The 20,018-nt window shown below is 37.9% G+C and overlaps 1 protein-coding gene and 1 pseudogene across 3 annotated transcripts in view; both read right to left on the minus strand.

Annotated features, from left to right (window-relative positions):
• Window positions 1-20,018, minus strand: part of Trappc8 (trafficking protein particle complex 8) — a 76,792-nt gene that overhangs the window by 14,317 nt on the left and 42,457 nt on the right. For all 3 annotated transcript variants that reach the window (XM_028774837.1, XM_028774836.1, XM_028774839.1), the window contains exons 13-22: window positions 18,326-18,550; window positions 16,574-16,682; window positions 12,802-12,996; window positions 12,108-12,238; window positions 11,193-11,267; window positions 9,547-9,673; window positions 7,137-7,291; window positions 3,879-4,321; window positions 2,126-2,273; window positions 155-251 (exon numbers count right to left, since the gene is read on the minus strand). In XM_028774837.1, the coding sequence (XP_028630670.1) occupies window positions 155-251; window positions 2,126-2,273; window positions 3,879-4,321; window positions 7,137-7,291; window positions 9,547-9,673; window positions 11,193-11,267; window positions 12,108-12,238; window positions 12,802-12,996; window positions 16,574-16,682; window positions 18,326-18,550 (1,705 nt within the window). The remainder of the gene's footprint in view (window positions 1-154; window positions 252-2,125; window positions 2,274-3,878; window positions 4,322-7,136; window positions 7,292-9,546; window positions 9,674-11,192; window positions 11,268-12,107; window positions 12,239-12,801; window positions 12,997-16,573; window positions 16,683-18,325; window positions 18,551-20,018) is intronic.
• Window positions 10,134-10,273, minus strand: LOC114627195 (annotated as a pseudogene).

Below are 20,018 nucleotides of genomic sequence, written 5' to 3' on the forward strand. Positions count from 1 at the left end.
GCTTCACTGAAAGGATGACCACATCCCTTCAAACTGTAGCCCAAACAAACCCTTCCTCCCTTAAGTTGCTTCTTCACATATTTGGTCACAGCAACAAGAAAGTAACCAACACAGTTCTCCTAATAAAACTCAGTGTGAGGCTCAGGGTACAGACCTTTGTTTTCGGAGATATTCACAGATTTGTGTAGCTGCCAGTGCTTGCTACTGCTTGATACCTGCACCATGTGGAACTCCTTAACCCCCGCTTCACTCTGTCAAAAAGGCATACAAAAGTCACTCAAGGGTAAGAGCACAGAGTCATATACTCCAATGAGGACAGAATCAGATGTTACTCAAATCAATCAAAAGTAACATTAGAGGGCAGGGACAGAGTTCAGTGGTTGAGAACTTGCCACATGCAGAAGGCCCCCGTTTAATCCAGTACAGGGAAGAGAAATGGGGAGAAGCAAATCCTTTAGATTTGGAGGCTGGAGAGATGGACCAATGGTTAAGAGATCTGCTGAGTTTCCAGAAGACCTAGAGTCAGTTCCCAGCACCCAAATGGCAGCTTACAATAATCTCTAGTTCCATTTTCAGAGAATCCAGCCTCTTTAGGTTTCTGTGGGCACTGGGCACACATGCAGTACACTTACATACAAGTAGGCAAAATATTTACACACATAAAATAAAAACAAATCTTTGGAAATAAATACATTAAATGTAGTATGTATTTGAAACAATTCAACAGTATTTATTTCAGAAAGTTATTCAAATACCTATCTAACATCTTTAGAGGAAGCAACATTACACCCAAGAGATATATTAGCTACAATTCAAATCCACACATAATGTTATTAAAATCTACTGTTTCTAGTAGTACTTAATAATGAAACTCATTTGAAAGACAGGTATGGCAGTTCAAATCTAAATCCCAACACTTGGGAGGCTGGAGCTCTTAAAAACTACTGTTTATAGACTACACCTCAAGTTTCAGGTTTCCCTGGGTATGAGACCCTCATTCAAAAGAGAAAAAATAGATCTGTTGTGGACTGTTAATTAAAACTATGACCTTTTCTGAGTGAGGGTCACCACTGGCCCAGCATCCATGAGGCCTTATGTGCAATCTGAATCATTCTATAAATAAGCCAGACATGGTGGCCCACATCTATCATCTCAGTGCTCAGGAGTTAGAAGCAGGGGCCTCAGTTTGAGACCAGATATCTCTCAACAAAAAAGTATGACATTTTCTTTTATTTCTGAGGCTTTTTCCTCCTGAAATATCTCATTCTCATTAAGGTTGAAAAACAAGCAATTATGCCTATAATCCTGGCACTCAGGAGGCTGACAAGTTCAAAGTTATTTACATTAAAACCCAGTGAGACAATAGTGTGTGTGTGTGTGTATTATTTTTTTGAAACAGGATTTCTCTGTAGCCTTGACTGTCCTGGAACTCTGACCAGGCTGGCTTTGAACTCACAAAGATCTCACTGCTCCTACCTCCCAAGTGCTGAGATTAAAGGCATGCACTGCTACTACCCAGTTATTGTACATAATTTTTATGTTTTCCTAACTGAGATAATCTGACATTAGAAATTATCAACATTTTTTTACTCAAATAATGAACATAATCTCGTAAAAGTCACCAACATTTCAACAAAATAAATCTCAGTTTCTTCAAAAATGTTTTTACAGATTTATGAAACTAAAAGTAAGTATTACAAAACTAGTAACATTTGATAAGTATCTGAACTGATCAGCTTGAGGCTCTATAAGCTTTATAGTCACATCGTTTTGATATTTAGAGTGTATAGACAGAAACGCCTAAAGGGAATGGGATTGTCAGAACATTTGAACATAGGATTATTAATATGGAAAATAAAATCCACAGAGATCCACACACACTTCATTACCTCTAAGACTGCATCACTGAACACTATACCTTATATCAATGTACCAAACTATTACCAGTAGATCCTTTTGCAATATCAAAGCCATTAGAGAGAGAATCTTAAGATGTTTTTATACTAGTCCATGTGTATAATTCTAAATTCATACTTACGCCAAATTGTGGAGAAAAAAAAATGTACTAGACCCCAAACATTTCTACATAGACTTTAAAACAAAATTCATGTTTAAAATAACTTACAGTATTGGTATTTTCTACATCCACGAAGACTAGCATATTGCCACCCCTGCCTTCTTCATCTTCAAGTGAATTACTTCTGCAGACAGTTGCTCGCACATTCAAAGACCGGCTAGTACAAATAACTGCAGTGTGTCTTAATATTCTGTGTCTGAAGATTAAAAACATAAGCAAACTGAATCTAAGATTCTCTCCTTATGTTAAAAATCTCTAATTTTAGATAAAGGCCAGAAACACAGTAACTTCCAGGATTGCATATAACCAGAAAAACAAAGAATACAATGAGGTAACTTATGTTCAGTTTAGTTGTTTATTCTCAGTTTGGAAGGAAACTCATAGTATTTCTGGCTCTAGGGTTTTCTCTGGCTGGTCAAATTCAACCATGTCATAGTCACACAGCAACAATTACATCTTCTCTCTTAAAAGATGTCCCAGAAGTGTGGTAGCACGTACTGATAAGCGAGGCAAAGTTAGGAAAATCTCTGAATGTTTGAGGCCATCCTGGTCTACAGTGAGTTCCAGGCTAGCCAAGGCTACATAGTGAGATCTTGTCTCAAAATAAATATATAGGTCTCAAAATTAAAAATACCAAACCAAACCACACTTTTTTAAAAATTTGTGTGTGTGCGCCACATGTGTACCTATGAGTATCCATAGAGGACAGAAGAAGGCACCAGATCACATAAACTGATTACACACAGTTGTAAGACATCCAATTAGATGCTGAGAACCAAATATGAGTCCTCTGGAAGAACATCAAGAGCTCTTAACTATCAGGACACATATCCCCAGGCCTCAAACCTCAAATTTAACTTGGTACTCAAAGCTGTACATTTCAAATATAATGTTTTGTTTTTACTATGTCAAAGTCAGAGTGGCCTCTAGTCCTGATCTTGCCTTCACCCTGATTACAGGCCCGTGCTACCACACTGAACCCTACTGACTTCTTCCCCACCATTTAGTTCCTGTTCTCTGATTGGTGAACTGTTGTGCATACACAAAGCTGATTCCTATCCACTCAGTATCCATGTTGTGAAATCTCTCCTGCCCTCTGAAGCTTCTCTCACTACCACAGCACTAGAGCTTCTCTGGTCAGAGTTTGGCCTGTTTTCCTCTTAAGGAAAATTCACATTACTAAGGCCCTAAAATGTACCATCACTTCAAGTATTTTCCTGGTTTTGTCCTTACACTATTTCACAACATTTAGATATTCTACAGAATAAAAAATGTTAATTTTATAAAGATAACAGTAGCACTAGAATTCTGCTGTGCAACATGAAGGTCTGATGTTGTCCCAGTAAGTTGAGGCTACATTCGTTAAATGATCATCCACTGGATGGCATTGTATATTCATTTCTCACACTTGCCAAAATCACATTCTTACAAAAGGACGGAAGTATGGGTGGGGGCTTATACACAAATGACACAGCCCTTAAGTTTAATAAGAACAGTAAGCTTATAAACTAAAAACAACTAAAAATTTTGGTTTTTTTTTTTCATTTTCTACATTAAAAAAATTTCATGTAGTTAAATGTTTACATTCTTATCTACCTAGAATTAAGTTATAATTATAACAAGTTTAGATACAGTAATTATGCATAATTTGGAGGCTGGTTACTTCTTAGTAATCAATGTAATAATTAATTATATGTAATAATTATATGTAATAATTATAACGAGTATCAAATATTTACTCAAATGTGTATATTAAGTATTAAGTAAGGATATTACACATTAAAAGTTTTAAATTACCCACCGTTTTTTAGGCTGCTTTTTAACACTTTCATAGTAAAATAAAAAGTTAATTTCATGGACACCTTCTTCATCTGGCCCACGAAGCCACATTGGCAGCTGGATGGAAGCTCCAGGGAGTAGCACAGAGTCAGGAAGGGGGACAGGAATGGCCTCCAGTTGCTGTCCTGTGCCAGTTCCAAAGTCCACAGATGATGCTGTTGACACAAATGCTGTCCCCAAGGAGGGGGAAGCTGTCACAACTGTCTTATAGGCACTGCAGTTCTCAGATGTGGAGGGGCTCAGCGGTGTTAGAGCAGCAGTATTGCCACCAAAAGTGAAGAACTCTGGACGTTTAGACACAACTTTCAATCCAGTCAGAGGACACTTGCTGACATTGACAAACTCTACATATGCCTTTCGGATTTCTCCACAGAGGAGCCCTGTAGGAAAATGTATAAAGAACACCTGCATTGGAGGGAAAAAATATTATTACACTGTTAAAAATTCTGAGCCTCTAAAGAGCAACACTGCAAGAGACTGCATTTCTTTTCTAAAAGAACAAGTTATCTCATACTCTCCTTTGGATCAAGTATCTAAAGCTATTTTGCTACTCAGATTTTAAATTCTGAATTTCAAATACAAGAACAAGATGACTTGTCAAACTGGCATGACTATGGACAAGTAACAAACTATTTAAAATAGATATATAAAAACTAGATGAAAATTAAGCCGTATAACCTTTATCACTGTCATGTCAAAAGTAGCTAACTGCACCACCAGTAAATACCCACGGCACACCAGAGAACCATGGCTCCACATCTACAACTTCAAAATCCAAGAAGTCCCAAACAACCAGGGTTTTAGTAACTCAATGGGGCAACATCAGACCTAACAAACAAAGGGGTTTCAACCTGTGAATAAAAGCTAGGCATACTTCAAACTATTCAACCACCACCTTTAGATTCATACACTGATCAGAAATGCTAAAAAATTAAAACTAGAAACAATAACTTCTCAGTGATTTAGCATACAAAAGACAAAATAAAACTCTCAGAAAACATACCTCAGTACTCACAAAAGGACTCCAACAACCCCAAATATGCTTGATCAGCCCAAACACTAGTTGTTTATATGTAGAGGAAGAAGCCAACCCTACAGCCTGCCCAGATGCAGCTATAACACAAGCAGTTCCAAACACAGAATGGTTAAGTTCCACAAAGTTTAAGCTAATGACCATACCTAGCTCACGTAACCACATAGTGATTCAAGTTTTCTAAGCATAGTTGCTTAGAATTGGGACTAAGAGGCTCTATTTATAACCACTGTCATGTAAGACAGTACTTGCTGCAACCTCTACACCTAAAGCTTAGGAAACATCAAGGAAGATTGTAAGAGCCAGAAGACCAGGGTGTCTGCTATTAGTGTTTTCTATATATGCCGAGGAAGATACTCCCATGATATATATCCAACAATATAGCTGCCAGAACAAGACCAGTATAATGATACCATCAGCTGATGTGAAATTGCTGATGGGGAAATTCCACATGGTCCCACTCCAGATGAAGTGCTACAGATGCCAATAAGAAACAAGCTCTCGCTAGGCCACACAATTCCAAGTAGTCAGCATGAACATGTACACATGAGCAAAGCTGACTGACTCAGGTTTATACAGACACACACATGCACCATAATTTAAAAAGAGATTGGGAGGGAGAACATAGGAGAAGTTAGAGGGAATCCGAGTGATGTAGATATGGGGCTCGCATATTAAGTTCTCAAAAAAAAAAAAAAACACACACACACAAAATAATTAAAGAAATACAAAAAAGTTGGGGGGCGGAAAAAAAAAAAAGAAAAAAAAAAAGTTATACTTTTCTTCACTTTTGGATTTTTACAACAGGGTTTCTCTGTGTAGCCTTGGCTGTCCTAGAACCCACTCTGTAGACCAGGCTGGCCTAAAATTCAGCAATATACCTGCCTCTGTCTTCTGAGTGCTAGAATTAAAGGTGTGCACCATTACTGCCTGGCTAGTATTTTTAACAGCTTTAATAACTAAGGCACATTTCAATTATATGGCTTAACAAGAACTGCGTACTAGTAGAACTGACTATGTTTTGGTAACCTGTACAAATTTATTTTGAAAACTTACTATAGTGATCAGAATGCTTTCTGCTTTTGAAAGTAAGTCCTCCTAAATTCTTACCTGTGTAATTCCAGACAAACATTTATGACCAATGACTTTACAGTATAAATGAGGGCAGACCTAACATGACATGTAAACTCTAATCTCTTATCAATTCATCTCTAGGCACGAATCTTACCTACAACTATAGAGCATTAGTGAATTATTATTGTAAGAACTTGAGCCGGGCGGTGGTGGTGGTGTATGCCTTTAATCCCAGCCCTTTGGAGGCAGAGGCAGGTGGATTTCTGAGTTCGAGACCAGCCTGGTCTACAGAGTGAGTTCCAGGACAGCCAGGGCTACACAGAGAAACCCTGTCTTGAAAAACCAAAAAAAAAAAACTTGACAGGCTGGAATACGAAGGGGGAGATTACGAGGTCAGGCTTGACATGCTAAACACACAACACAAAGAGAAATAAGGAAATACTACTGAATCAAACAGACAGCAATCAAAGGCAAATAAATAAACAGTCATACATGGTGGCCCGTGTCTTTAATTCCAAGACTCGAATGGCAGAAGTAGGCTGATTTCGGGCCATCCTGGTCTATATATCAAGGTCCATGGCTACATATTTAAGACACTATCCCAACAAACAACAAAAACTGAATAATGAAGAATTTAAAAAATGTTTTCAGAATATCAGTAAATAGCACAATGACCATCCTACTGAGAGTTCTGGGACTAGAAAAAGACTTTGGGCTGGGCAGTGGTGGCACACGCCTTTAATCCCAGCACTTGGGAGGCGGATTTCTGAGTTCGAGGCCAGCCTAGTCTACAGAATGAGTTCCAAGATAGCCAGGGCTACACAAAGAAACCCTGTCTCGAAAAACCAGAAACAAAAACCAAAAAAAAAAAAAAAAAGTGGAATTCAAATCCCAGCAACTCAGGATGCAGAGGCAGGTGAGATCTCTGTAAGTTCAAGGCCAACCAGGACTACATAGAGAGCCTCAAAACAAAAAAACACCACTACCACCATCACCAACAAGATGTTATCAACAGCAAATGTAGTATCAACAACTTCAGCCTAAAATTACTTTCTGTGAAACATCATCTGGCTCTGTAATTGTTAGGCCCTGACAGAGAAAGAAGTGTGATACCTCCAGCAGCGGCATCTCCTCGGTGATTATAGGGTCTAAACGACGGTCAGGACCATACTTAACAGATGTCTTCTCTTCCTTCGTGTTGTTAAGTCGAGGGCCTTGAATTTCTAAATCCTGTCTCCCTCGGACTGACATACTCAGAGAATGTTTTCCTGCAATTAAAAAAAAAAAAAAATCAATATCCTAAAATGATATGATAGGTTTGAAGATTTAAGTTAACCTGACTATATAAATACTATAGATTCTCATAAATAGCAGAAAAATTCCAGTCAATTGCTGAGTAACACACATAATCACAACAGTAAGTATACTTTAATTCCATGTTTAATATCATCTATGGTATGCTACTCAATTTCTCATTCTGTCTTGGATTTACTAGTGTTACATAAAAGCTACTTATCATTGGACCAGTATCTTATAAGCCATAAGTTGTTCTTTGGTCTTTATTCACCAAAAAGACCCAAGAACAACTTTTGGGGGCCCAGTGTGAATATCAGCCAAGAGAAAATATTAAATTAATACATAACACCAGTCAGTTTTTTACTTTTATTCACATCGAATATGGCACTAATTTGATGATGTATATACATCTTCTCAAAAGGCTGAACAATGAAATTTATAATACAGATAGCTTCCTTATAACTTCTTCAATATCCATCTATGTGAGGTTTCACCAAAAGCTTCATAAAGTACTCACGAATGCATGCAAGACCTAGGATGAGTGCTTAACCCCATCTTGCTGAAGGCTACTCGGGGCCTTTGATTACAAAGGTCCAGATTAGATATATAATATAGTGTTCCTAGGAGTTATTATACTCAGGTCCCTATGAACATTCTGAATGAAAATAATATGTCATGAAAACCCTGTTTATACGAATGAGACTTAATGTTAACTCAAGGTCATAAATTATGACCTCTAATGTATCTGTTTTAGCTTTCTAATTCTTAGCTATATTTTATGGACTACCATAATTCTGTGGTATTCAGTTAAGAGTTAAGTACCAGTGAGAAAAGAAAGTAAAACAATTCTCAATACACACTCACACTCCTTTAAAAACATGATAAATTAGCAAGACTACTTTCAAATGACCTGTCTAGCAATTGTCAAATAGGAAGCAGAAATATAGAACTAAAACTCAGAAGACCACACTCAAATTGTGTGCGTTTGTGTTTTTAGTGTTTTTGTTCTGCTGACTCATCCTTTCTATTCAGTCTCTCTTCCTTCCAAGTGGGAATGTTAACTCCAAGCACAAAGGACAGCGTGTGCCCAAGACATGCCCACTGTTAGCAGTCAGCTTTTATCAATGTAAAGCTTACTCGAAGCAATGCCAGTCAATTTTAATTTGTTTTAAAAATCTATCCACTAACATAAAGCTCTGGAACTACAGCATTTTTATTACAAACTCCCTTCTTAGTATCTTCTCAATCTAAACTCAGCCAACTATATATTAATTAAAAGGTAATATTAGGATCTTGTAGAGTTCTTCATGTTAAAACAAACAAGCAAACAAACCAACCATCAAGCCATGTTAAATAAAGTACATTTATCTTTATAGCTTTCTTCAAAGTTTGCAGAGAATATTATTTAGGACACCAAGAATATTAGCTTAAAACTAACTGCTCTTTTTTGGGAACAGGTAACAATATTTCAAGTGATTTCTTTTCCTGTTGTTTTTGGGTTTTGTCTTTACTGGAGACTAAACCCAGGACTTCACGCTAGCCAAGTGCACTATCAATGATGTACATCAACAGGCCAAATTTTATTACTTTTATTTTGCAACAGTATCTAGTTAAACTGCTCAGGCTATTTGTGTAGTCCTCCTGCCTTAGCCTCCCAAGTAGCTGGAATTATAGGCATGTACTGCCACAGGTGGCTTTGGCTATTTAATGTCCAATGAGAAAACAGTGGCTTTCGTATGTTGCTTTATAGAAAAGAAGTATTAAAAACAAAATATACTAAGGTGGTTTTGTATTGGCAGCAGACATTTCAACAAAAAAATTTAGTTAGAGTTTGCTAAATTGAGATCAGTAACAAAAATATTATCAGTAAGGAAATAGAAATCTTACTTTTGAACCTATGCCAGAAGTTAGAATAGTCTAAATTACATAGGCTTATACGTGCTTAGATGCCATTATATAACAGCCCAAACTGCAGCCCAAACCCAACACAAAATCATACGCTTACTTAAAATATTTTAAGCTTTTTTTTTTTCTTGGTGACAATTTTTTGAAACGACTACAGTTCTCAAACTGGAACTCTGCAGGTGCACAAAACATGGGCAATGTCAAAAGGCTGGATATGTTTGAAAGGCACACTAGACCTGGCTAGAATAAACCTCTATTTGTTCTTGTATTCCATGGGATGGTGTGTTACTCTTCTAACTGCTTAGCAATGCTATAGCTTTACCTGTGTGACATCCAGGAAGAACACCAATGCCATCTACTGTCACGGAGCCCTGAATAGTGCCAAGATTATACACAACTCCCATAATGTGCAGCTCCCCTATGTGATGGGGAAAGAGCTTCAGTCTTGCCTATGGAAATATTGAAGTTATTCTTATTATGTTTTCATAGGATCTTAATAGCACAGCACCTCAGTTTTGGAATGTTGCAAAATTAATTCATGATCTAAACTTTTTTTTTTGGTTTTTCAAGACAGGGTTTCTCTGTGTAACCCTGGCTGTCCTGGAACTCACTCTGTAGACCAGGCTGGCCTTGAACTCAGAAATCCGCCTGCCTCTGCCTCCCAAGTGCTGAGATTAAGGGCGTGCGCCACCAACGCCTGGCAATCTAAACTTTTAAAATGACATTTTTTTTTTTTTTTTTTTTTTGGTTTTTCGAGACAGGGTTTCTCTGTGTAGCCCTGGCTGTCCTGGAACTCACTCTGTAGACCAGGCTAGCCTTGAACTCTCGAACTCAGAAATCCGCCTGCCTCTGACTTAAAATGACATTTTTTCTTATGGAAAAGTATTTTCTTTCTTTCTTTTTTCTTTTAATTTTATCACAGAATCTGCAGTGGCTTTTTCTCCATTTAGGGAAATCACAGGGGTCAGCAAATCCCAAGTGCAACAGAAGAGCCTTGCCCTGGGAAGATTACTTTCTTAATCATGGCATGTCCCCGTCAGGTTAAGTATAGAAAATCATCTTTCTTAAAAGAAGATCTATAAATTCAATAATTGTTTTGGCTTTTTTCTTTTTTTCTTTTTGTTGTTTTGTTATTAAGCTATGGTCTCACTATGTAGCTTTGACTAGTCTGATACTTGCTATGTAGAACAGGCTGGCCTCAACCTCATAGAGACCTACCTGTCTCTGCTTTCTGATTCCTGGGACTAAAGGTGTATACCGCCAAACCAGGCAAAAAACAAGCAAATCAAAAATGGTATCTTGATCCTCAAAAATACTATTTTTTTTTTATAGTATTGGGACGCAAACATGTAGCCTTGCACACATTGAATAAATGCCAGGCCTAAAGGAATACTTTTAATTTAAAAAAAAGAAAGTCTGGGCTGGGCATGGTGGCACATAGTTTTAATCCCAGCACTCAAGAAGGCAGGCAAATTCTGTGAGTTCCAGACCAAGCAAATATTTACAATGAGACTCTTTCAAAACAGAAAGAAATCTGCACACCTAAGTGCCTGTACCATTGCCATGCTAACACAGAGAAGTGGTGAAAAGTTTGCCCCCCGCTTTTCCAGAGACTTAAAGACAAACTACTACTTTCCTTCAGATTTCTTTGGACCAATTCCAGTTTTCTAATCTTACAAACTTTAGACTTAAAAAAGCTAGACTAAGTCAGGAGTAGTGGCACACGCCTTTAACCTCAGCACTCGGGAGGCAGAGGCAAGTCAATCTCTGTGTGTTCAAGGCCAGCCTGGTCTACAAAATGAGTCCAAGGACACCCAGGGCTACACAGAGAAACTCTGTCTCAAAAAACAAAACAAACAAAAAGCTAGAATATGTCATGGCTACAGGAATTAAGCTGGTCTTTTACATTTTGTTTTCAGTTTACAAGCTTAGAAAGGCAAAAGACAGAAACATGATTAAAACAATTACCACTTTAGATTCTTCACTGTTAATTAAGAATTCTGAAATAACTTCAGTTCCAATCATTTCAGGTTCACCTGTAACCTAAAGAACAAATTGTGTATTTTTTAAATAAACATACTAATAAGTAAAATAACAAACTATTAACATTTTACTGGCCAAATTTATAAACATTAACTGAAGTTAGCACCTCCAGATGCTGTGTATAATGCTTTCTACACCTACAGTAGAGTCAACTATGGAAGGTACCTGATGTGTATGTTTCATTTTGTTCAGCCTGACTCATCTAAAGGGGATAAGTGATATATTCAAGATGTAGTCATCAAGAGGACAAGATCCGAAGACAAGTTCAAATGCTCATAGCTAATAATGGCCAAAATAATTAATTAAAAGCTATGCATAAAAATATCGCAAATAAAAAATATCACATGGCTTGCCTAACAGAGAAGAGGCCATAGATCTGACCCAAAATTCTACCACAATTTAAATCTAAAATTCACCATAGAATTATTGTGATAGTAAACATGGAAACCTTCAAACCAACTAGTAAATGACAGTGAAATAGTGTATGAATAAGCCATAAAACAGGTTATAAAAAATGAAGTATTAAATAATTTAATAACAGAGAACATATACTAAGCAACATAAATGAACAAAGCAACAAGAATAGTGGAAGGAAATTCAGAACCTGAGCAAAAACCATACAAATGAAAAAAATCAATGTAAAGATACACAAGCAAACGTTACTGTAGTTTTCTAAATAGCAGGGAGAGTTTTAAGTTTGTGTTTCTCTGTACTCTTACATTTCAAGAATAAGCATGCATGGTTTACACCTCAGGTGGACTAAGTGGAGACAGTGACACAGCACCGGCACACTAGGCACGGCTGAGACCGACGCGCATCGTGATACCTGTAGTAACTTACTCGTTCTTTAACTTTTTCAATGTCTTTCCCACTGGCATCTTTAGGCTGAAACTTCCAGAGCAATGACAAATCAGACAGCAAAAGTGGAACTTTTAAAGGGTTTCTAAAAGCCACTTCCACAGTAATTGGCTCTATGAAAGAAAAAGGCTACATTTATTAAGTTTCATAAAGACTAACACTACCTCTTAACATACCTTCTGTGGGTTTTTGTTTGCTTGTTTGTTTGCCTAGACTATCTTTGTCACATTATAGAACTCAGTTTGGAAGTGACTTAGATGTCTTAACGTCACTCTCAGTACTCTAGCACCATGTTATATACACAGATATTAGATTCCCATCATTTGCTTATAAATGCAGCTCAGTACAATAGTAAATTGATTTTATGCCCAAGACCTCCAGTAATGTGGCACTTCATAAATTATCCTGAATTTGCTTTAAGTAGAACAAAAAGTCACAAGTATACATTCAAGTATTGGGCTGGAGAGATGGCTAAATGGTTACGGTCACTTGCTGGTCTTAAAGAGAACCCACAGGGCAGCTCCCAATCATCTCTAAATCCAATAGCAGGAGCTCCATCATCCTCTTCTGCCTTCCAGGGCACTACACATGCATATGGTGCACATACATACATACATACATACATACAGGCAGGCAAAACACTCATAAACATAATTTTTAAGTTCAATTATATCACCTTCTACAACTGCAAGTGGAAATCTGGAGTTATCAGAGTAACTGTTCAAACAATATTGTGTAGGATAGAAACCGGATGGAATTACTCCTTTATTAGCCACAGCCACAACATGCTCCTCAAGTTCTCGCCACTGCTGGGATGACTCAGAGTCATATTCTTGATCAAGACTTATATGAGTTGCTGCTTGCTTTTCACCTTTAAAAAAAAGGGAAAAAAAAACCTTCACATTTAAATACCCATGAACTTCTGCCTCATATAAAACATATTTCAAAGAAGATCCAGACATATCCAAATAAATATTCAGAGATATATATGTACTCTTGCAGGATTTCTAATTTTATGATCTGTATTAAAAAAAATATTAAAAAATCCAAGCCCAGGGCTTCTATCCTGCCTTGATCATTTGAGTTCTCGGATGAAAACCACATTTACAGCTTTTATATTTTTAGTTAAGTCTTAAGCAGCATAATAGCTGGGCAGCTGCCTACACTCCGTGTTCTTAGATCTACTTTCCTATTGATAACCTATTACTGTGTTCCATCTGGGCTGCTCCTAGCTCCAATTGGGCAGCCCTCAGGGCCATGCTTTTATGACTTAGCTAACCCATGGCTTCTCCTTTCTTCTCTCCTGCATGTTCTGCCTTTATTCCATGACTGCTTCCTCTTCCTCTTTTCCTTCCTTGTGGTCCTCTCTGCCCCAAGTCTGCAAAACCTCAACCCCACCTATGTCTCTTCTGCCCAGTTACTGGATGTTGGCATCTTTACTAATTACAATTAACTGGGGGCAGGGCCACTAAGTTTCTTACATGTAGACTCTTTGGGATGGCCAGTCTTGGGGACCCCAAATTAGCAATAAAATACAAGAAACATTAGGCCAACCCACTACAACTGATCAACAAAGTATCTGCTTGTTAGTCCTAGTCTAAGTGCAACTTTGTTCCTAATACTGATACTTTTTCCTTTCAGACTCATAATGTTATTTTGCCTAACTTCTACAATTTTTACATAAAATATCTCAATGTACAGAGGTTGCATAAAACATTGCTTATAGATGAAAATTTTGTTTTTGATTCAGCATCTCATAGAACTCAGGCTAGCCTTAAACTAGCTAATTAGCTAGTTAATTAACTTAAGGATGACATGAAACTCATCTTCCTGTCTCCACCTCAAAAGTGCTGGGATTAAAGTATGAACCACCACTCCTGGCTTGTATCTTCATTTCTTATTTATTTTGGTTTTTCAAGACAGAGTTTCTCTGTGTAATCCTGGCTGCCCTGGATTAGTAGACTAGCCTAAGTCAAAGATCTACTTGCTTCTGCTTCCAGGGTGCTAGGCATGCACTACCACTGCCTGGTTTTGTTTTTTAATTTAAATTTGTTTATTTTACATGTCTACGGGTACTTTGCCTGCATGTTTGTTTGTGTACCATTTACACACCTGGTATCCAGGGAGACAAAGTTTTAGAACCTGGAATTACAGGTTATGAGCTACTATGAACTGAACTCAAGTCTTCTGGAAGAGGAGCCTCATGCTCTTAACCACTGAGCTGTCCCTCCAGTCCCATTATATATATCTTACAGCTTTTTATTAAATTACTTTCTTTTTTATCTATTTATTTGTGTTAGGGATGTATGCTTGGCACAAATATGGAGGTCAGAGGACAACTTTTGGGCAACTGTTCCCCACTCCCACTATGTGGCATCTTGGGTCTGAACTGAGGTCGCCAGGCATTGATTGCACCAAGTACCATTAATGCCTCTTGAGCCATCAAGTCAAACTCATCATGAAAAATTTTAAAGTTAGCTTTCATTTCATGATCCTGACTTTTTTTTAGCAGAAAGAGTATTATAGCCAAAGTCAGGGCCCTTTCCACACTCCTCCCAACGCTAACATCCCCATCCCCTCCAGAGGCAACACTTTTCCTGGTGCTTAAATCCTAGCACTTTCAGGCATATTTGCATGTTTATTGTAAATTCTATCAGTATGCACATAAACAATGCATAAAACTGGTTTCTGTATTTCAAATTTAAGCTGTAAATGATTGTTTTCACTCAACATTATGTTCCATTATCTAAAGTAAACAAGTAGAAACAGTTCATTCAGGCACTGAAGCATATGTAAATTATGTAAAAACATCAAAGTCTTTGCTATTAAAAGCAATCATGATGTAAAGTTGTGGGGCCAGAAGACTGTTGCGTGACAGGGAGCCAGTCCTGAGCAAGAGTGAGGTTGAGACTGGCAGGAGTAGGACTGCTTCCTCCACGCTCTTGGCCTGCATGTTTCAGAGCAAGTAGCCTTGTGACCTCCACCTATGCCAACCTGAAGTAGTCACACAGCCAGGTGGCCAACTTACTGGTTAAACTTCTCTCATATTATAAGGATATATCCAGCAAACACCTGGAATGCTTCTTCATGCAAATGAAGGCTTCCCAGAATGCCCAGCTAATGATGTACACTTACCCTGAAAACTCATACCCACTCCCCAAGATTTACATAGCTCTTGTTCCTCCCAAAAAAGAAAGCTTCCTCTCTGCACTTCACTGAAAACCATCTCTGCAGAAGGCAATTTCTCCCACACTAACACCAACCAGGATCTTGCCTATCACAGCCATCCGCTTAGGCTTCACTCCCTCTAGTCCAGTCTGGTGTGCAACATGCCCGGGAGGAAAAGCAGACCAGGGGCAAAATTAATAAAGCTAATTTTGATTTGAAGGAGGAACACCTTGAGCTGAAATATGAAAACATCTATGATGAAAATGTGCAGCTTAGCCGGGCGGTGGTGGTGCACGCCTTTAATCCCAGCACTTGGGAGGCAGAGGCAGGCGGATTTCTGAGTTTGAGGCCAGCCTGGTCTACAGAGTGAGTTCCAGGACAGCCAGGGCTATACAGAGAAACCCTGTCTAAAAAAAAAAAGAAAGAAAAAAAAAGAAAAAGAAAAAAAGAAAATGTGCAGCTCACCACTCACCAAGAACAACACATCCAATGATGATGAGAAAAAGACTGTATTTATTTAAAAGGAGTAGTGATGCAGCTTCATTGGAGGGTGCTTACCTGGCACTATGAAGCCCTAAATTCAATACTCAGAACCACACAATATTAAGCATGATTGACATATGACCAGTAATCCTAGCCATTTGGGAGAAGAAGGCAAGAGGATTGGCTTAAGTTTGTGTGTGGACTATATGGAATTCTGTCTACATTTGTTTTAACCTTGAAAATAAAATCTTACAAGTAGAGGAATAAACTGTGTTTCCTGCTTCTGTATATATTTTTATAATAAAAAAGTTAACTTAAGCTGGGTGTGGTGGCTCACAACTACAACCCACACTTGAGAGACAGAGGCAGAAGGCTTGCTCCAAGTTCCAGGACAATATGGTCTACAGAGTTCCATCTAGCTTGGGGACCTTGTATCAGAACAGAAAAAATTCAACTAAACACTAAGTTTTATACATGTTTATTACAATATGATTTTACACAAACTAAACTCAGTAATTCAGTAACACAATTACTGAATGTTGTATTTAAAGGTGTTTTATATGCACTGAATGAAGTATGTAACAAACATTAAATATGCTGCCCAAGGGGATAGAGTAATAAGCACTTCTTATGTGAAAAAAGCTGCTACAATGAATCACAACCTTTTGGGTTTTATTGTTTTTACTTTTTGGGCTAAAAAGAAAAACAATATAGTAGTGGCTATAATTTCTAACTGGAGAAAGAACACTTCAAAGAGATAGTCATTAGGTAACTAGGCCAAGTGAAAGTTTACTAACCATCTGCTGGTCGTCTGTCATGGCCAAAGAAAACCCGTGTTGCTGAACTGTTAATGTATGGTAAGGGAAGCTGTGGTAAAGGGCCATCTGGTGACAGCTGATTTACATTCTGGGAGAAATACAAAAGAAGGAAAAAATAGTTTTCAAGAAAACTACATTATTTCATATTTCCTAATTAATACACAAGGTATCAAAATGTTATGCAAGAAAATTTAGACATACAAGTACTAGTTTATATACCAGTCTTAAATATTTACAATTGAGAGCTTTAGACATCATTTACTCTAGAGAACCTTGCTAGCGAGGCTTGGTGGTACAGACCTATAACTAACTCCAGCTACTCAGGAGCCTCAGCCTCAGGGCAAGTTCAGAGCCAGCCTGAGCAACTCAGCAAGACCCTATATCAAAAGGCAAAGTAAGAGGGCTGAGGAGATAGCTCCATGGCAGAGTGCTGCCTAGTAAGCAGAGGCTGTTTAGAACCTTCCTGGAGAGCACTCAACTAGGTAAGATCTTTGTTTTGTTGCATTTTAAACTCCTAAATGGTACTTTACTGAATTTTCCTTCTTGTTGACTTAATAGCATCCTATCTGCCAAATTTTAACTACTCCAATTTTAAATTAAATCTAAAAGAAGTTATTTCCTGTGAGGAAGATAACATATTCAACCTTTCACAGGTGTTGAAGGGGAGGGTTTAAACATCTTAAGTTTCCTATCCAGCAATGATTTATGGTTCTATCTACCTAAATTACAGCATAACACTTGCAATAAATCCACACCTCATCTTTTATCAGGAAAAGAAAGAAGTACATGCATCTAAGGATGGTAAGAGGATCCATTGCTTTGTAAAATCAGCTGCAATCCTTTAAACATGTGATAAAGTAGGCACAGAGCATGCCTACAATCCTGCACTTGTGAGGTAAGAGGCTGGAGAATCAGGAGGTCAAATTCATTTTCAGATACACAAAGAATTCTAGGCCATCATGGGCTACAAGACCGTGCTTCATAAATAAAAAAATAATAATAAATAATCAACAAATCTAGAAATCTTAAAGTATTTCTTGGAAAGATTCCAAAAACAGTTTAAAATTAAAGGCATGTGTAACTGTTGCACACCTGTGTACCAGTACTTGAAACTAAGGCAGGAGGGTGAAGATGAACAGTCTGAGGCCAGCCTAGCTGAAGACTGAGACCTACTTCAAAAGGAAAAAGGGGCTGGAGAGACAGCTCAGTAGCAAAGAGCACTGGCTGCTCTTCCAGAGCACTATGGTTTAATTCCCAGCACCGCTGGCTCACAATTATCTGTATCTTTGTAAGAGGGGATTCAACACCTTTTATGGCTTCTTTAGGTATCACACATTAAAAAAAAAAAACCCAAATGATTAAATAATTAAATAAATTTTAATTTTAAAAAGTATCAAAGAAAAACAGGCTATCAATTTGAGAGGAGGGGGTATGGGAGGGATTCAAAAGAAAGGAAAAGGGGAAAGTAACATGATTCTATTTTAATTAAAACATTTTAAAAAAAGAAAGAGAAAAGCTATAAAACAGTGTTACTGAAATATTAAAATTCTCTTTTAAAATCTGTGTAAGGGTCATGCAGAACAGAAACTTTTGAAAACTTTTTACCACAGATGATTACATACTCTTCAATAAAACCATTTTATTAAACTCTAAGGCCAGTAATAACATGTTTTTTCCTGAAAATAATGATTTAAAAAGCTTAAATGTTTATTCCTAAAGAGAAGTATTTACCTTATAAACATAAAGATATTCTCTGAGAAAGGCTCCTTGCTGAGCAGCAGACTGCTTGCTTTCATTGATTAAAATGTGTCTGAAAGCAGAAACGGCATTGTCCAGCTGCCTAAGAGTATAGGACTGGCGTCCAATGGTGAAGTTGATGTGATCCTCTGCCAGAGACCAGCCTTTTCCTTTGTAAACTTGCATGGCTTGACAATAGCAGCGTAAAGCATGCTTTTTCTGTAAGAAAATAAATGAAACATGTATAATAGTTTAAACATGGCTTGAACTGGAAGAAAATAAGCACAAACACATGCAAAGACATACGCAAATATAAACAAGAAATATGCTCATCCACTAAAAGAAAATGTGATACAGAAAATCGAAGCTAACAATCAGGATGATCTCACCATCACACAACTCTACATAGAGCCATAGGTTAGGCCTCCTCAGCCATCCACAGTGTGAGTGTACATGTGTTTGTCTGTTCTGACTTCTGCCCCTTATTTCTCTACGATCAACTTCTAAGGAAAATAGTCATTGCCCAATTTATTTCAAAGTCTTTCTGTGAATAGGTAAAGTATAACGGCTGATTGCCAGTGCCAATCTGATTGGATTTAGAGTCATTTCGGAAACACATTTCTTAAAGTGTCTATGAGAGCTTCCAGAAAGATTTAACTGGGAAGGGAAGACCCATCGTGAATATAGAGGTACCAACCTACAGGGCGAGGACTCATGTACTACATAAAGAGACAGAGGGCCAGTGAGATGGCTCAAGGAAGAGAGACATGCATGCAGGCTTAAAGGTCTGAGTTCAATCCCCACAGAGTAACAGGAGACAACTGACTCCAAAGAGCTGTCCTCTGACTTCCAGAGGCATACAATACCACAATACCATGTGACCTTATACACACACAACACTAACAACAATCAAATGAAAAACTGAGTCACAGAAAAGCTAGATAACCAAATTCAAACCTTATACATCAAGATTTAAGCCTGTATATATCTAAACCCAAATCTCATGGTTTTTTTTACCTGAGAGCAAAATTTATTTCAGCTTTTAGGATTAAATGATAAAAAGTTGGCAAGTGGGTGAGAGCAGGCAAGAGATCTCAGAAGGTAAAGGCTTGCTAGCAGCCTGACAACCAGAGTTTGATTCCAGAGGAGCCACATTGTAGAAGGATGACAACCATGCCTATAAGCTGTCTGACTTCACACATGGGCTTATACAAATATGAGCACACACATGCACACTTGTGCACACACACACACACGAGTACACATACAGAAACAAACATAAAAAGTATGACAAGGCCGGGTGGTGGTGGTGCACGCCTTTAATCCCAGCACTTGGGAGGCAGAGGCAGGCGGATTTCTGAGTTCTAGGCCAGCCTGGTCTACAGAGTGAGTTCCAGGACAGCAGGACAGCCAGGGCTGCACAGAGAAACCCTGTCTCGAAAAAACAAAAACAAAAAACAAAACAAAAAAATTAAAAAGAGGAATACACAAATAAATGATGAAAATGAAAACAAAAAAATACTTCAAAAATTTTGTTTTTACTTGTAATTATGTATACACACATGGGTTTGTGTTCCCAGGCAAGTGCAGAAACCCTGGCAGTACAGGATGGGGTATCCCTGCAGTTGGAGTTACAGGCAGTTGTGAAAAACTCAATGTGGGTGCTAGGATCCCAGCTCAGGTTCTC

Source organism: Grammomys surdaster, unplaced genomic scaffold, assembly GCF_004785775.1.
Source record: "Grammomys surdaster isolate TR1022 unplaced genomic scaffold, NIH_TR_1.0 243, whole genome shotgun sequence".
Taxonomy (NCBI): Eukaryota; Metazoa; Chordata; class Mammalia; order Rodentia; family Muridae; genus Grammomys; species Grammomys surdaster.